The sequence below is a fragment of the Marasmius oreades genome, chromosome 3, assembly GCF_018924745.1.
Source record: "Marasmius oreades isolate 03SP1 chromosome 3, whole genome shotgun sequence".
Classification (NCBI taxonomy): domain Eukaryota; kingdom Fungi; phylum Basidiomycota; class Agaricomycetes; order Agaricales; family Marasmiaceae; genus Marasmius; species Marasmius oreades.
In genome coordinates this window covers 4186088-4200548 of record NC_057325.1, presented here as the reverse complement: position 1 = coordinate 4200548, position 14461 = coordinate 4186088, and the positions used below count along the sequence as shown (strand labels likewise).

The 14461-nt window shown below is 45.2% G+C and overlaps 8 protein-coding genes across 8 annotated transcripts; 4 read left to right on the top strand and 4 right to left on the bottom strand.

The window, feature by feature from the left end:
* Window positions 1-54: 54 nt before the first annotated feature.
* E1B28_006739 (uncharacterized protein) lies at window positions 55-321 on the top strand (the record flags this gene model as incomplete). The annotated part of the gene is made up of 1 exon (XM_043151433.1): window positions 55-321. One exon carries the CDS (start codon window positions 55-57, stop codon window positions 319-321), a length of 267 nt encoding a protein of 88 aa, XP_043012528.1.
* Window positions 322-431: 110 nt separating this feature from the next.
* Window positions 432-2177, bottom strand: E1B28_006738 (uncharacterized protein; the record flags this gene model as incomplete). The annotated part of the gene is made up of 11 exons (XM_043151432.1): window positions 432-527; window positions 582-688; window positions 738-810; window positions 862-1114; window positions 1166-1232; window positions 1286-1353; window positions 1401-1483; window positions 1542-1681; window positions 1728-1953; window positions 2020-2075; window positions 2141-2177. The coding sequence occupies 11 exons, from the start codon at window positions 2175-2177 to the stop codon at window positions 432-434; spliced, it is 1206 nt and encodes a 401-aa protein (XP_043012527.1).
* A 200-nt stretch (window positions 2178-2377) lies between these two features.
* On the bottom strand, window positions 2378-3505 carry E1B28_006737 (uncharacterized protein; the record flags this gene model as incomplete). The annotated part of the gene is made up of 4 exons (XM_043151431.1): window positions 2378-2443; window positions 2507-2706; window positions 2768-3357; window positions 3417-3505. 4 exons carry the CDS (start codon window positions 3503-3505, stop codon window positions 2378-2380), a joined length of 945 nt encoding a protein of 314 aa, XP_043012526.1.
* A 44-nt stretch (window positions 3506-3549) lies between these two features.
* On the bottom strand, window positions 3550-4488 carry E1B28_006736 (uncharacterized protein; the record flags this gene model as incomplete). Its single annotated transcript, XM_043151430.1, has 2 exons — window positions 3550-4140; window positions 4198-4488. The coding sequence occupies 2 exons, from the start codon at window positions 4486-4488 to the stop codon at window positions 3550-3552; spliced, it is 882 nt and encodes a 293-aa protein (XP_043012525.1).
* A 3493-nt stretch (window positions 4489-7981) lies between these two features.
* On the top strand, window positions 7982-8702 carry E1B28_006735 (uncharacterized protein; the record flags this gene model as incomplete). The annotated part of the gene is made up of 3 exons (XM_043151429.1): window positions 7982-8308; window positions 8361-8435; window positions 8484-8702. 3 exons carry the CDS (start codon window positions 7982-7984, stop codon window positions 8700-8702), a joined length of 621 nt encoding a protein of 206 aa, XP_043012524.1.
* A 112-nt stretch (window positions 8703-8814) lies between these two features.
* On the bottom strand, window positions 8815-9156 carry E1B28_006734 (uncharacterized protein; the record flags this gene model as incomplete). The annotated part of the gene is made up of 1 exon (XM_043151428.1): window positions 8815-9156. The coding sequence occupies one exon, from the start codon at window positions 9154-9156 to the stop codon at window positions 8815-8817; it is 342 nt and encodes a 113-aa protein (XP_043012523.1).
* Window positions 9157-9612: 456 nt separating this feature from the next.
* On the top strand, window positions 9613-9879 carry E1B28_006733 (uncharacterized protein; the record flags this gene model as incomplete). The annotated part of the gene is made up of 1 exon (XM_043151427.1): window positions 9613-9879. The coding sequence occupies one exon, from the start codon at window positions 9613-9615 to the stop codon at window positions 9877-9879; it is 267 nt and encodes an 88-aa protein (XP_043012522.1).
* A 3908-nt stretch (window positions 9880-13787) lies between these two features.
* Window positions 13788-14255, top strand: E1B28_006732 (uncharacterized protein; the record flags this gene model as incomplete). Its single annotated transcript, XM_043151426.1, has 3 exons — window positions 13788-13859; window positions 13916-14071; window positions 14130-14255. The coding sequence occupies 3 exons, from the start codon at window positions 13788-13790 to the stop codon at window positions 14253-14255; spliced, it is 354 nt and encodes a 117-aa protein (XP_043012521.1).
* Between the last annotated feature and the right edge of the window lie 206 nt (window positions 14256-14461).

Genomic DNA, 14461 nt, shown 5'->3' with positions numbered 1-14461 from the left:
ACAGCCACGAACTGGGCTGCCAACTTGCTGATAGGCTCAACCTACCTCTCGCTTATGGACAGTATCACGCCATCTGGAGCCTTTGGATTTTACGCAGGTCTCTGTCTCCTCGGATGGACATTCGTTTTGATATGTTTGCCCGAGACGGCCGGGCTGAGTTTGGAGGAGGTTATTGGGGTGTTCCGGGGTGGGTTTGGGATTAGGGAGAGTGAGAGACTGAGGAAGGAGAAGATGGTGTTGAAGAAGGGGCGTGGGCGTGGACGTAGAGTTGATCATAATGAGAGTGTGAGGGGAAGTCAGGAGGAGAAAGTCGGAGTTTGAGGCTTCCGACGAGTAGTTGTAGTTATGGTGAAAGGTCTCTACAGAGTTTTCATGTAATTGCTCTTCAAAGTAAAACAGAACTCTTTGTTTTGACTTGGACAAACTAACAGCTACAGTTTCGTCGCAGTCCAAAAAGCCGCACGATAAGTATATCCTAGCATTCCTTCTGAATTCGTGACGTACGTAGCGTCTATCGTCCTCTCGTGCTAAAATAAATCCCCGAATAAGAAAAATCGCACAGGGATAAGGATGAAACTGACAGAGATCTGGAAACCGATTTTCCGAGCGAGCTCTTTGACTTCTTCTAGATCCAACTCGACAGAGGGATCGTTCGTGGTGTTGTTTTCCCAATGCCACAATAGGGGGCCTGAGAAAATCAGTCAGAGGCGAACAGGGATCGTAAGATTTACACACACCCATGTTAATCCATACCCCACTAGGAGCAAGAATCCGATGTATTGTCCTGAGATAGTTTACAATATTCTTCGCCTGGATCGTCCCTCAGTAACGGGGGGAAACTAGTAAGAAAGAAGCACTCACCGTATCAATGAAAAAACAAGTTAAGACCGCATCCCACATCCCAGACTGCGGTTCCTCCCCGTTCACGTCTAACTCCTGTCCACTCCCATAAATCTCCTCGAAATCACCCGCAACCAACGAGAAATCCGAGTTGCGGGGGAGAGAGGGCACGACGTCTGGGATGGATATCGCTCGGAGGAGAGTTTCCCGGTTTTGAACGTTGGAAAAGGTTTGGATATAAGGGTAGATAGTGTGGTATTTTGCTTGAGTTGTTCTTGATGAAGAGGAATGGATTAGCAAAGCCTGGGTGGTGGGGTTTACTTACTTGTTGAGGATGAGGTAGGAAGAGAGGAGCATGTAATGCGAGAATTCGTTTCCTTGGCAAGTAAAGCCTGGGGTCGGTTATTAGCGGGTGCCATCGGCGGTTTACATTTATGGAACGTACCAAGACTTGCTACATCGTATGCTAACCGTCCTAAGCCTGCACCCGGAACGAGAACGCGCAACTTTCGCCTGAACAGAGATCAGAATGGGGGTAGAACAAGGAGGGAGCGTTATACCTCTCACGTTCCGGAACATCATGGAAATGTGCCAAAAGGGCTTCTTTCATCGGTCCGTACGACATCTCGCGTTCCTCTTTACCCTTTCAAATCCCCGACGATCAACACAAGGTCAAACTTGAAAACAAACGCGTAACACACCTCTTCACTCCAGTCACGTACGAACTGCTTGAGGGTACTTGCGACTTTATCCATGTCACCTTCATTAGGTCGATACTTGTTTGATTTTCGCGGTGCTGACGAGTGTTCGTGATCATGACTATGGGAGTGAGGTTTTTGCCCTACCACGAATCAGTGTATATATCCCAGAGGGAACAAGACACACACCAGAAAGATATGGATTCAGATCATTCCCATCTCCATCCGTAGCATCACCAACCTCATGTCCAAATATCTCAGGATCCGCAATAATCTGGCTCAAAAACTCGGCATTGGCGAATATAGCCTTATCCACCGCATCTAACTTTTCCTTGTACCCAAGCGAAGTGAGCAATTCCTGATCGGATTTGGGCAGCGTGAAGATGTCTTTTCGACGTCGATTGTTGGTTGCTATCTGCACAAAGAAGAAAAAACACGGGTCAATTGATAGCGAAACAAAAGAAACAGACATTTGGCGTACGGAATAAGACGCGTATCTTTGAAAAGTTGTGACCACGTTTGAAAAGTGACGTTGTTCTGTAATTCTGGGAAACTCAGGAAAATGCAGTTTGGGAAGAAATCGAACGCGGAAGACGGATAACCTTCTTCGATCTCTGCGTCAGAGTGTGAGTGTGGCATTTTCCCACAGGTCGGGTTGGAAGGAGTCTAAAGAGAACGAGGAGGAAGGATGTGACAGCTTGTGTGACAAGTGACACCTAAACGAAACTATAGTAAGATGAACGGCGATACCATATCAAGGCCGTACATGATACGTACAGCACGTAAAATAAATAGTGTTATAGGGAATTGAAGGTGAAATAAAAGATCCACAAAAAAGATCAATTTCTCAAATCCACAATCTCCAACGCTGCATCTCTCATCTGCACATGTCCCTTATCCGCATCCTACAAAAGAGACAGAAATTAGCTGTCAAGCCAACTCATTAGAGAAAAGAGAGAGAAACGTACAGTATAGATCGGATGATCCGGGTGCGGATGAAACGCCTCCTTCACCTTACAATTACTTATCAAACTCAACCCCGGCGGATCCGTCAACCTAAAGATCCCAAAATTCGGAGTGGACCTAGGTGCACACACGACCGCGAACGATTCTGGTAGCATCAGTTGAAAGGCGCAGTGGGTGTGGAGGTCTACGGAAGACATAAAGCCTATAAGAAGACCGCGTGTCAGCAGGAGAAAACAAATGAAGGAGAAAGAAACGAAGCATACAACTCTGCGTAGGATGCGTATGAATCCAACCAAGCGTAATCAGCCCCCTCTCCTCCGTAAACTCCATGACTAGTTCCTCCTCATCCATAGTACACGTATCACTCGTCGAGTGCTGCTTTGGAATCAAAAGCGTCGACACAACATACTTGCCGCGCACTTCGCGGCCCAATAACAACCCGCAGGTTTCCCTGTTCCGGCTCGTGTTGACACCAGCGATGCCGAGGAAGCGAGCAAGACAGGAGCGTGGGAGGATGACGGTTTTGAGACCGGGGAGATTGCTGGTAGTGGAAGGGGCCGTCGTTGGAACGGGGGTGCTCACAACGGGTGTAGGTAGAGGGGGTCGAGGTGGTGCAAACGGTGATGGTGAACGATATGAAGGAGTCATTGGTGGGCGTTGAAGGTGCGGGTAATTGATGGGCTGGGGTATCGAAAATGTACTATTATGTGTCGGTGACAGGAGAGGATGATCGGATGGTGCGTATCCTTGAGTCTTCTGGTGTTGTGACATGAGCTGAGGGTAATTTACTGGATTGTCTGGCCGAGGCATCGAGGAGAAGGTAGAGGTAGTGACGGGAGGTGGGTAGAATGTGCTGGAGAGGTAAAAATCAGCCTGAGTGATCCAAACTTGGTTCCAGATTACTTTCTTCACCTTCGAGACGGTGTCCTGGTCGGTGCAAGTGATGTTTCCGTATCTGTCGTGTCTCCGGTATCAAATTTCGTCGGACTCTCCAAAGGCATCACATGCGGGCCGACAAACGACGGAGGTCGCCCCCGACGAGGGTTTACAACTGGGGATGCAACAGGCATACCGAGAGATGTCTGTGCCGCAGTGGCGTTGTGTCGCGTCGTTGGATAGTCAACCGAGTACGGCGAGCTCCTTGGTGGGGCTGGCATAGGAACATAAGCAGGTGCACTCTTCGTAGCAGCCGCGGCGACTGCACTTTTGAGAGCAAGAGCCCTAGTAGTGCGTTCCCGCAATACTTCGTCCGAATTCCTCGATGACGATGGCTGAGAATGAGGCGGCCTTTCTCTCGGACCCCAAGCTGCTCTCTCGCAGATTCTATAGCCTTCTCCGTCGCAAATGGAATGTTAGCCCTCGCACGGAGGTTGGGATCGTTCATGTGAAGTTGGACGAGTTCGTCGCTAAGTTTTGTTGCCCTGTCCTGAACTTCCTGCAAAGCTTTGTCTTTCCGTTCTCGATCATCTGGAACGGACGGTAACTGAATACTCTGAGATCCTTCATACTCGATTTGAGCTTGCAATGCTCGTTGGTGAGATTCTTCTGCCTCTGGATGGTCTCTCCTGTACGCCTCGTAACGATCGCTGATTCGTGTTTTCAGCTGTCCAAGGTTGTCAATAATCTCTTGTCTATTCTGGAAAGAGATCATCGTCAGTCGCGACAAGAGAGAAAGAATAAACTACGGACGCACCATATTCAGATTTGCCCTCTGGTTATCATCCAACGCCGTCTTATAATCCGGGTGTGAGGGTAGCGTTTCCAACACCAAAGACGCTGTCCTCGCAAAGAAGATAAATGCAGACTCTAGATCTCCCGCTTCAGCGAACTTGAAAGCTTCCCTTCGATTACTCTCTGCATGCTTGAGGTAGTATTTGAGGCTTTGATTCTCTCGTAGGGGGTTGTTACGGGCTTTCTGAGCTAGTTCAGCAATGCTGGAAGGCATTCTCTGCAGGTGATTGGACGCTGAGGAGGAGGATGCCATGGAATGTGAACAGATGAAGCAAGAGACACGCTAATATAAGCTGCGGCTAGCGGAGACTCGTGGCACTGCTTTGCCACGTGGAAAACCGAACCGATCGCCGACACTTGGAAAAAAAACTTAAACCCAAGAACAAGGGACGTTGTAATCTCAACAATTAACCACACCCATTATAGCTATTTCGAAAATAGTTGGCGCGGCTCCCCCACGGGAACCTATCGTCGCGAGGTCGGTTTTTGCTTGCACACTGTATTTTTCCGTTCATCTATCTTTTCGGCTATCATAACTGACTATTTCAGTTCCTGCTTGTCCCTTACTTTCCATGGAAATCTTTAGTCTCAAGCCAGACCTTCTGGAGTGTGCACGTTTGTGTAATTTCCTTTTTTGGAGAATTAAAGTATTTGTCTTTTGTTTGTACTCGACGTCTGGGCACACACTCTATAAGGTCTGGTGCAGTTTGAGCCAGTGACCCTCCCTTGGTGACCGTCACAACCACCTGTCCCACTGACCGCACTGCCAACGTGCTTGGTCATCATCCTGAACACCTGAGTATGCTATCCCAATGACAAATTCACGATATCCTCGCCTGGCAGAACAATCTCGGAGAAGACTCGACCAAGCACGACAAATGGCACACCAGAAGACTGGATACAACTCCGAGGCGACGTGTCAAGCCCTCGTCAATCAATATAGAGAATTGACAGGGAACACTCTTGTATTCTCTCGTTGGCAGGTCGTTCTGAGCAAGTACAGTTCAGTTTTCCCCATAACATTCTGGTTCTCGGTAGATAAATGTTTTCGATATCGTATTCTTCATCACTCTCACTGCCGCTCTCAACAACTTCCATTTCTGAGCCCTCTGCATCTTCATTGTCGGTATCACTAAGTAGTGATGTGCGGGCTCGGGCCTGTAGATTCTCAAGCCCAAGCCCTGAGCCCAAGCTCTGGGCACTAAGCCCACGGCTTGGGCCTGGGCCCAGGCTTACTGTACAAAAATTTTAAAAGAAGTATGGCTGTAAAAATATCAAATTTTTAGTACATTCTATGAACCCAGAGCCACCTTCCTTTGTGTCTGTTGAACTTAGTGCCAGAATTTGGCAAAGAAAGCCATTTGGAAGTAATTGGCAACAGTGGGGGCCAGCAGCCAGCATATATTTACAGCAAATTTATGGTCATGTGAATTATTTATATTAAATTCAGAGCCGGCCATTAATACTTCGGTGTAATGAACCATTTTGGTAACCTGCCAGTCCCGAAAAAGATGTACATTGATTACATATTAGAAGCCCGGGCTCAGGCCCAAGGCTTGGGCTTTCCAAACTGCAAGCCCGAGCCTTGAGCCCTTCAAAGCCTTATCCCGGGCTCGGCTCGGGCCAGCCTAGGGCCTGAGCCCGAGCCCACACAACACTATCACTAAGGTTGACATCACCGGCACTGTCGTCCCTCTCAACTGAGCCCAAAAATTTTGCCCATGTGAGTCCATCATCCCAATTAATGTTGTCGAACTGTTCAATTTGGTCTTCATTTGTGTCACAGATTTCACTGTCTTATCCCTATCTAACATTTATCTTATCTGTGCCATGTGTTTATCTTATCATATCACTAGATATTCCAAAGATGGAGTGGACCATTGGACTTGTTCTAAACCATTCTAGACACTTCAGATTGTAGATCAGATTCAGGGGGAATTATGTTAGATCTAGATTGCACTAGTAACAGCCTTGGCAGGCTAGATGTCTAGATGTTGATCCTTGTTGCCAAGCATGCTTGAGCAACCCAGAGTACTATATATTTACTCAGTGTTACCCACTGCACCATATGGTTTCCCAGGCTTCACCATGTGGTTTCCCAGGCTTCACCATGTGGTTTCCCAGGATTACCCAGTGTACCATATGGTTTCTCAGATTGTTGCTAAGGAACCATTGTTCTGGAATGTATCTGAAGTCTCAATTACCAAGCACACCATGTGCTACTATTCAAATAGAGTATTAGAGGTCTTAGTATAGTATCTGGGGTCCTAGATAGAATTCATGTATATAAGCTAGACAGTCTGAGCCTTAGAGCCTCAGACTTAACAGCATCTTTTGTCTTCATACAACATCTCTGTGCTCTCCATCTAAGCTTCACTGCTAATCTCCTTCTATCACTCTTCCATATCACATCAAGAAACTAGGTGAGTTGCAGATTTGTGATAATTTGGTGGGTTGTGGTGGTTCCGAGTCTGAGGTATGAGGATGAGGCTGTTGCTAATTTTTCTGAGCTTCTTAAGGGTGAGACTTATTTCCTTTTATATCCACTTTTACCTCTTCTCTCACCGCAACTGCCATTGTCGCCCCCACTCCTCCCATGAAATCCTTCACTATCCTTTTTTCTCTTTTTTCACTTCACATAGTGTTAGCATATTTAGTGTTTTTTATGTATTATAGCCTTTAATATATATCTGCTTGATGATCATCTTCTGTTCCAACTTATCCGACGATCCTCTCTGAGTGCTCATTTTTTTGAAATATCCCGCATCATGAATTGACAGTGAGGCAGTACCAGATGAATAGATAGAGTGTTATTGCTCTTGATGTATGTCGTCACCATATTATGCTACAGGTTAATCTGTGTCAATTGAGCCCTTGTTACTTTTCCAACCTGCAAGGCTAGAGAGAAAATTTTTCTTATCGATCATTGATCAGATATCAGGGAAAAATTTGGCCCAATCTGCTGACAATTTGCATGGTCTCGGGAAATGGAAGCAAATCGAGCTCAAGTGACTTATGATTTTAATAGTCTCGAGCCAGACCTTCTAGTAGAGTGGCAGTGTAATTTCCTTTTTTGGAGAATTAAACTTGTTTGTCTTTTGTTTGTACTAATTGTCTGGGCACACACTCTCTAGAAGGTCTGGTGCGTTTTAAGCCCCAGTAAAAATCGACAATATTACTGGTACTTTGCCAGCTATTATTGGGTAAGCACAAGCGAAATATCTGCCACTACGCGGCAATGGTCTGGCAATAGCAAAAATCAGTAGTACAGTATGTACATCACTATAAACTTTCAAGCTGTATGTGAGTGATGTCGTAATAAATTCAAAAAATGAAAACTCTTGATAAACGTAGCTCTCCTGCATTGAAAATGCAACCAAATCAATAATTTACCTTTCTGGGAGTAACATCAAGGGCAGCAAGGGAAGAGAAGAAACAATCAGTTTATTTAACTTGAAAAGTACTATCTGTCCTATTGCCCAAATAGTGACGTATGTACTGTACTACTGATTTTTGCTATTGCCAGACCATTGCCGCGTAGTGGCAGATATTTTCACTTGCTGCTCGCTTGCACTTACCCGAATCGCTGACAATCGCTGGCAAATGACCAGCAATATTGTTGATTTTCACTGGGTTTGAGCCCTCCCTCGGTGACAACTGTCACAACTCCCATCCCACTGACCGTGACTCCAACACGCTTGGTCGTAACCTTTTGTCCATTCTGAATTCCTGAGAATGTTGTTACAATGACCTCCTCACGACATCCTTGCCTGGTACTACAATCTCAGAAAAGACTCGACCAAGCACGAGAAACGGCGTGTCAGAAGACGGGATATGACTGCAAGGCGATGCATCAAGCACTCATCAATCGATATGGAGAATTGACAGGCAATACCGTGTATAAATGGCAACTAGACGTTGCCGAGGCATTACTTCTCAAACTCAACTGTGTTGCCATTGCAGGTACTGGCTCAGGAAAGACAGTATCTTTCACGCTTTCACTCCTTCTATCCGAAAATTGTGAAAAGATTGCTATTATTATTTCCCCTTTGAAGACCCTTCAAGAAGAACAGGTAAGCTTATGTTTGACTTCACGTTACAATGGTTTTGATGCTTTTATGCTAGGCTGAATGCTTCGAGAAACTTGAGGTTCGCGCTGTAGCTGTCAATGGAGATACATGGTCTTGGGAACTATACAAGGTGTGTGAACCATACAACAATACAGTTTTTATGCTAACTGGATTGTAGGATTTGTCTGGCTACGTGTATCAAGGTATATTCACAGGACTGGAAATGATAATGGAGTTCGAAGAATTCAAGTCTTGGCAAACTCGACCAACACCTGTCGCCCTCCACCTGCCCTCTTCTTTTTTTGTCTGCTGGACCTTGGAGGTCGTGACCAACACTGAAGGATATCCAAAAGTTCAATGCTGTGAAGGAGAGCTGACCAGGTATACTGAGCCTTAGAGTCCTGGATGCAAGAGTCACCTCCCCAACTGAGTAAGTCCAGAAAGATTGTGAGGTCCATCCCTTCCTTTTCTAGAGCATCCAAAACTACCTGGATTCTCTCGTTGGCTGGTCATTCTGAGCGTGCGCTGTTTAATTTATTCCATAGCAATCTTGTTCTTGGTAGACAAATATTCTTAACATCGTATTCTTCTTCGTCACTTTCACTACCACTACTCTCCTCAACATCCATTCCCAATCCATCCATGTGTTCATCATCGGTATCACTGAGGATGACGTCCTCGTCATCCCTCTCAACTTCACACAAAAAATTTGCCCATTCCCGCTCGTTGAGTCCTTCCCATTTGATGTCGCCGAGGTGATCCAATTGGTCTTCATTTGATGCATGGTTGTGTATGTTTGTCCAATGAAAGGGATCTTCAAGATTATCTTGTATTTCGGTAGATAGAGACATTCTTCGGATGTGGTGAGTACAATACAATAATACATGGTGAGGGGAAGATGTGACAGTTGTCACTGAGGGAGGGTAGCTGGCTCAAAATGCACCAGACCTTCTAGAGAGTGTGTGCCCTGACGGTTAGTACAAACAAAAGACAAACAAGTTTAATTCTCCAAAAAAGGAGATTACACTGCCACTCTACTAGGAGGTCTGGCTCGAGACTATGACTTTAACACATTCTTCGTTTGTTGACACCGACGACAAATGGATGCCACGATGACTGACGCATTTATCGACCACTTGGACCATCTCCTGTTGTACTACAAACCTCCTCATCTAACAAACTCTTTTCATGTCGCTCCTTTAAGTTCCAACTTTATCGATGCAGACGATTGGCGGTTTGGTGCCATCCTGAAGACTGTATGAAAAATCATTGGAAGGATGAGGAGGGCATAGGGCAAGCTCCGAGGGATGGGTTATTCCACTGATTACGCTGACAATGTCAACAATGTCAACAGCATCAACCACAACAATGCAGGCGTTGTCAAGGGCGATCTCGACAACAACAACAGCAATTATGGAACACCCAAGTCTTCACCATCACCATCCCCCACCAGTAACAAATATAACCACTCTGCCCCTCATAAACTAGGTCTTTCTGACCCTTCTGCTCATCCCACAACGACGACAACGACACATCTTCCCACAACTCACATGCAGGAAGCAACGGTACACTAACCAGCTGGAAACACATCAGGACACCCTACAGCATCACATCTGTCCCTTCTTCCTCCTCCCAAATCTCCACCGAAAAACCCAACGAAAGCACTCAGTCCAATGCTCGCTAATTTTCATGATTGGCAGCAATGTATACCCTGATTCATGCCTTTTTGACCAAACATTCACATTCCAAAGCTGTGACGCTCTGAAAAAGGCAGCGCAGGGCCGCATGGTAGCGTTGAAGGATGGGATCGAGACAGAAGGTCTGCAGTTAGATAAAATCATGATGACTGTGAAATGACTGAAAGAGGATGGTTAGTCTGAGTCCGTTCAAAAATTTATTTACAAACTCACTCATATTCTGACGGAAATTTTTGTTCCAGTGATACCAGTTCAGGAAGCTCAGGGTACATACAACGTTTCTTGTCCTGGAACTACTCTGATAACTCGTATCCCAGTTCCGATGAGTGTATGTCTTTTCTATCAAAATTTATTGTGTTCATGGCATTGCTCCCACCCTAGCGTCTTTGAGGGTTCTTGATTGACCTGTATGGCTTGGGTTTCCCACCTCTCCGTTCCAATCAAATCCCACATCGACATCGACAGTGACCTCTTACACTCTCAGTTTTGATTATCAGAGCTGGAACAACCAGAGGACAACGGTTAGGCCTCCAATGCCGCATTCACAACCCCTTTACCCCCATCACCCCCTCATACGCCCGGGCAAGTGCTCCAGAAGCTCGGCACAGAGTTCAAAGATGCGCACAAAACTTTACAGGCAGGTGAGGATGTAATTGATGGGTTAAGGCATATGATTTTGGAGTTGATACCCAATTTTGAGAAAGATGAGGGACCGTCGTTGTAATTTTGGATTAGACCTTTCCTCCATTTCTCTCTCTTGGTTTTGAAATGCCTGTTGTTTGTGACAGCTTCGATTTGTATGACGTGATTGCAGACAGGTTCTCATCTGCTTTCCATACCGATTATAAAAAATCAAATACTTAGCCCTTTTTTAATTCTTGTGTTGCTTGTGTGTCATGATCCATCACCTCGGACTCGGCCATGCCAGCGGTCCCCCGCTGGCCCACATACCCCAATGTATATGTTGGTCCAGTCAAAGGGTTCTTCAAAATTATCTTGTATTTCAGTAAAAGGTAGTGACATTTTTCAAATGTGGTCGGTACGATACAGCGAACATTGTGGTATGTGGGCCAGTGAGGGACCGCTGGCGGTGCCGAGTCCGAGGTAACGAGGGCACTGATCCTGAGTAGTGGTCTGCCCTAAACCGGTACCTTCAGAGCAGAAAGCTTTGGAAACACACAGAATCCAGGAAAAGGATATTGGTGGTGGCATCATTGCGAGCGGAATGTTAGGCAAATTCCAGGACTATGAGGACAAAGAGCTCGGCAAATTTGAAGTATCCACAAATTCCACTACAAAGAATGATTTAGACAAGTATGAGTACGAGCCCAAATGTGAGAAAGAAGGTTACCTACCAGTGTTTTCCATTCCCCAGCAAAAGCGTTGAAAGACCAAATGAAGGCTCACTTGATTGACTGCACCGAATCATTCTTTATATAACACGAAATTTGAAGTTCGAATTTGCTGCAACTCGACGAGATCATATCTAGTGCCACCCCGAAAGTTGGAAAAGTCAAAGGGATCTTACATCAGGTAATGGCTATCAAACATAGGACTGACTAGACAAGCGGCGAAGGGAAGGGATAGTCAAAGAACATCTCTTCACGCCGAAGACATCCGATCTTCAAATCATCATGTCCAGGGGCCATCCGATGATGACCGCGTCAAACTCAAACACGAGGCTTTGAATTCTGACTACAATGCAATCTCATATGCGAGAAATCAATTGATCACAATGGCATACTGGTGGACTAGTAGCATGGCAGCAAACGACTCGGATTAGACATACACCCAAATCAGCTCAAACATGCAGAGGAGTCGGAGGAGTATCAAGGAGTCTAACAATTCGTTCAACATGGGAAAGCTATAGGGGTGATACCAACTTGTGGTTGGGGGAAAGTAGTAAGTGCAGCGCACACTGTATAACAAGTATACATAGTCTGTGAGTTCTACTACATCATCTTGCTCAAAACTGGAACGCACTCAGCCATCTTGAAAGGCGAGATACTCGAGGGTGGGCTTGAGAAGCTTCAATCTTGGGGATAACGTTCTTGATATCGACAGGAAGCATGGATGGCATGTTGTTGTCTATCCGAGAAAAGAACGGGATTAGTTGTCAGTAAATGTTTCGACCATGAACGATGTACTGGCGACTGTCCAAAGGCCACAAGCTAGTTATTCTTGAATGCTACATTAGTGACAGCATTCACGACTCTGTAGTACCAATCAGAATCAGACCTGAAAGATATAAGACGTACCCCATGTCCCAATCAACCACCTGCTAGCGTTCTGTGCAGTTCACACCTCGCATTTCTCAAAATAATCTTCCAGGTATATAGTATATTCAAGCTTGGATAACAGTTGCGCTATAACTTCCTGTATCCACGAAAAACGGAGAGGGGGGAATTTTGAGGGGAACCGCCATGAAATTCGGCATACAGCACACCAAATCAATTTTGTTGCGAAATAATGACTGTACGTTCCAGTTCTTCGGCTATATCCGGTGAGTGGCGATGTCTATATTTCCAATTCAGCTTGAGCTCATGAACCTGCAAGCTGAAGTAGTGAGAAGTAGGGTGATGACTGTTCAAATGTTCAATGTTAAAGACAGAGTACGGCCGAATGTTGGTAATTAAGTACAGACCCATGGGACAATAGAGCTATTCAACAAATCGGGCCGGATTTCCGATATCTGATCAGCTCAATCGATAAGATTTTTTTTCCTCTTGAGCCTCACATCTCCAACATGTAACAAGTCTCAATTGACCTTTTTAAACATAAATTGGCCTGAAACATAAGACTGTAATAGAGGCTGACCAAGACAACAAGAGGAGGTGGAGATGATTGAGCATTCACACAAGAATTGAACTATTTTCTTGTCTTTTCTCTTGTTCTTTGATATTGAAGGTTATCAGCAAGGGGGCCCATGGATTTGATTCCCTGACTGTGACCTGGGGGGGGGGTCTGGCCAGCAGGGCGAAAAAAAAAAATTTTTAGACCCACCTACATCTGCAATTTGGCAAGGTCCAATTGTGGATTCTGAGCCAATTCTGAGTTTCTGAAGGGTAATAAATATATAATCTAAGAGTGGTTGTTGTAATCAACTCTCTGGGACTGTTTGTAACCTTATTCCATACCCGAAAGCATCATCCATCAAGACTCATTGAACAGTCAATCACTGGAGTGATACTGTGGTATTTCATTTCCAGGAAATCTTAGTTTAAAAAGCTAACAGATATAATATTCTAGGCTCAGAAGATATAGACTCCAATGAAATACCAATACCAGAACCTGTCATCATTAATGGCTGGGTAGAGAGTGAGAAAAATATGTAGTGTCATTCACGAGTGATGTAAAAAATAGAAGAGGAGGGTCAGAGACACGTGTACTTACCATATATGGTGCGTGGGAAGCTTAAATAGGGAGGAGGGGTCCCCCAAGGGGTCGTCTCAGCGAAAACCGACCCCGGTCTTTTTTTTTAATCGGTGGGCCCCCTTGGTTATCAGTCTCGATGACGTCGAAATTCATATTAACATAAACCTAGTAGCACAACCAGCCAGTCTTATAAGAGACTACACTATTGGGTATACATGTTATCTACAGAAAACTGTGACAAGTATTTATGGATGGGAACATGGTGGTTGCAGCGAAAGGTGGGTCAAAAGTGGATATAAAAGGAAATTTCTTCTCACCCTTAAGAAGCTCAGAAAAATTAGCAACAGCCTAGTCCTCGTAGTACCTCGGACTCAGAAACGCCAATCTATACCTTCTATCGTATGTTCCTCATGCAGATATTCGTCCTTCTATTTCGTTTTTTCGACACAAGGGGATCCCCGAAACACCCACCCGGAACTAATGTATGTTCCTCCACCAACTAACATCCATTCTAGAGCTCACATTCTCCTTGTCACAGCACTTTAACCCATATTCTACCATATTCAAACCTCGTGAACGTATAGGGGTCGTCGCTAGTGACACTGGCTTACTTGCTATGGTCTTCTTATTGTGCTTGTGGTCACGGAATGTCAAATTCAGACAGTTTTCGAAACTTTACCTTTTCCCGTGGCTGGTGAGTGTGAAAAGGTTACTTCTACTCCGGCTCGCTGTGGCTGATCTTGTCATAATAGCTCACTAACCACTGGATCGTTATGCTCACCTATCTACATCACACTGATCCAACAGTTCCTTACTACCGTCGGGGTGCATGGACGTTTTTACGTGGTACTCTTGCATCACAAAAAACCGGGGAATAGTATATGTCACTACACGTGTTGTCATCATGTGCCAGGATGCCGACACTAGATACTGGAATATCCTTCATTATCTTTTGCTCGCCAGATTACCAGATTAATATACGTCTGTATCATCTGATTAGCATTGATACTCCAAATTGTCAATTCTTGAATGATCTCCATCAAGAAATATGCAGAGCTCATTCCCTGCCGGATTTCTGACATCA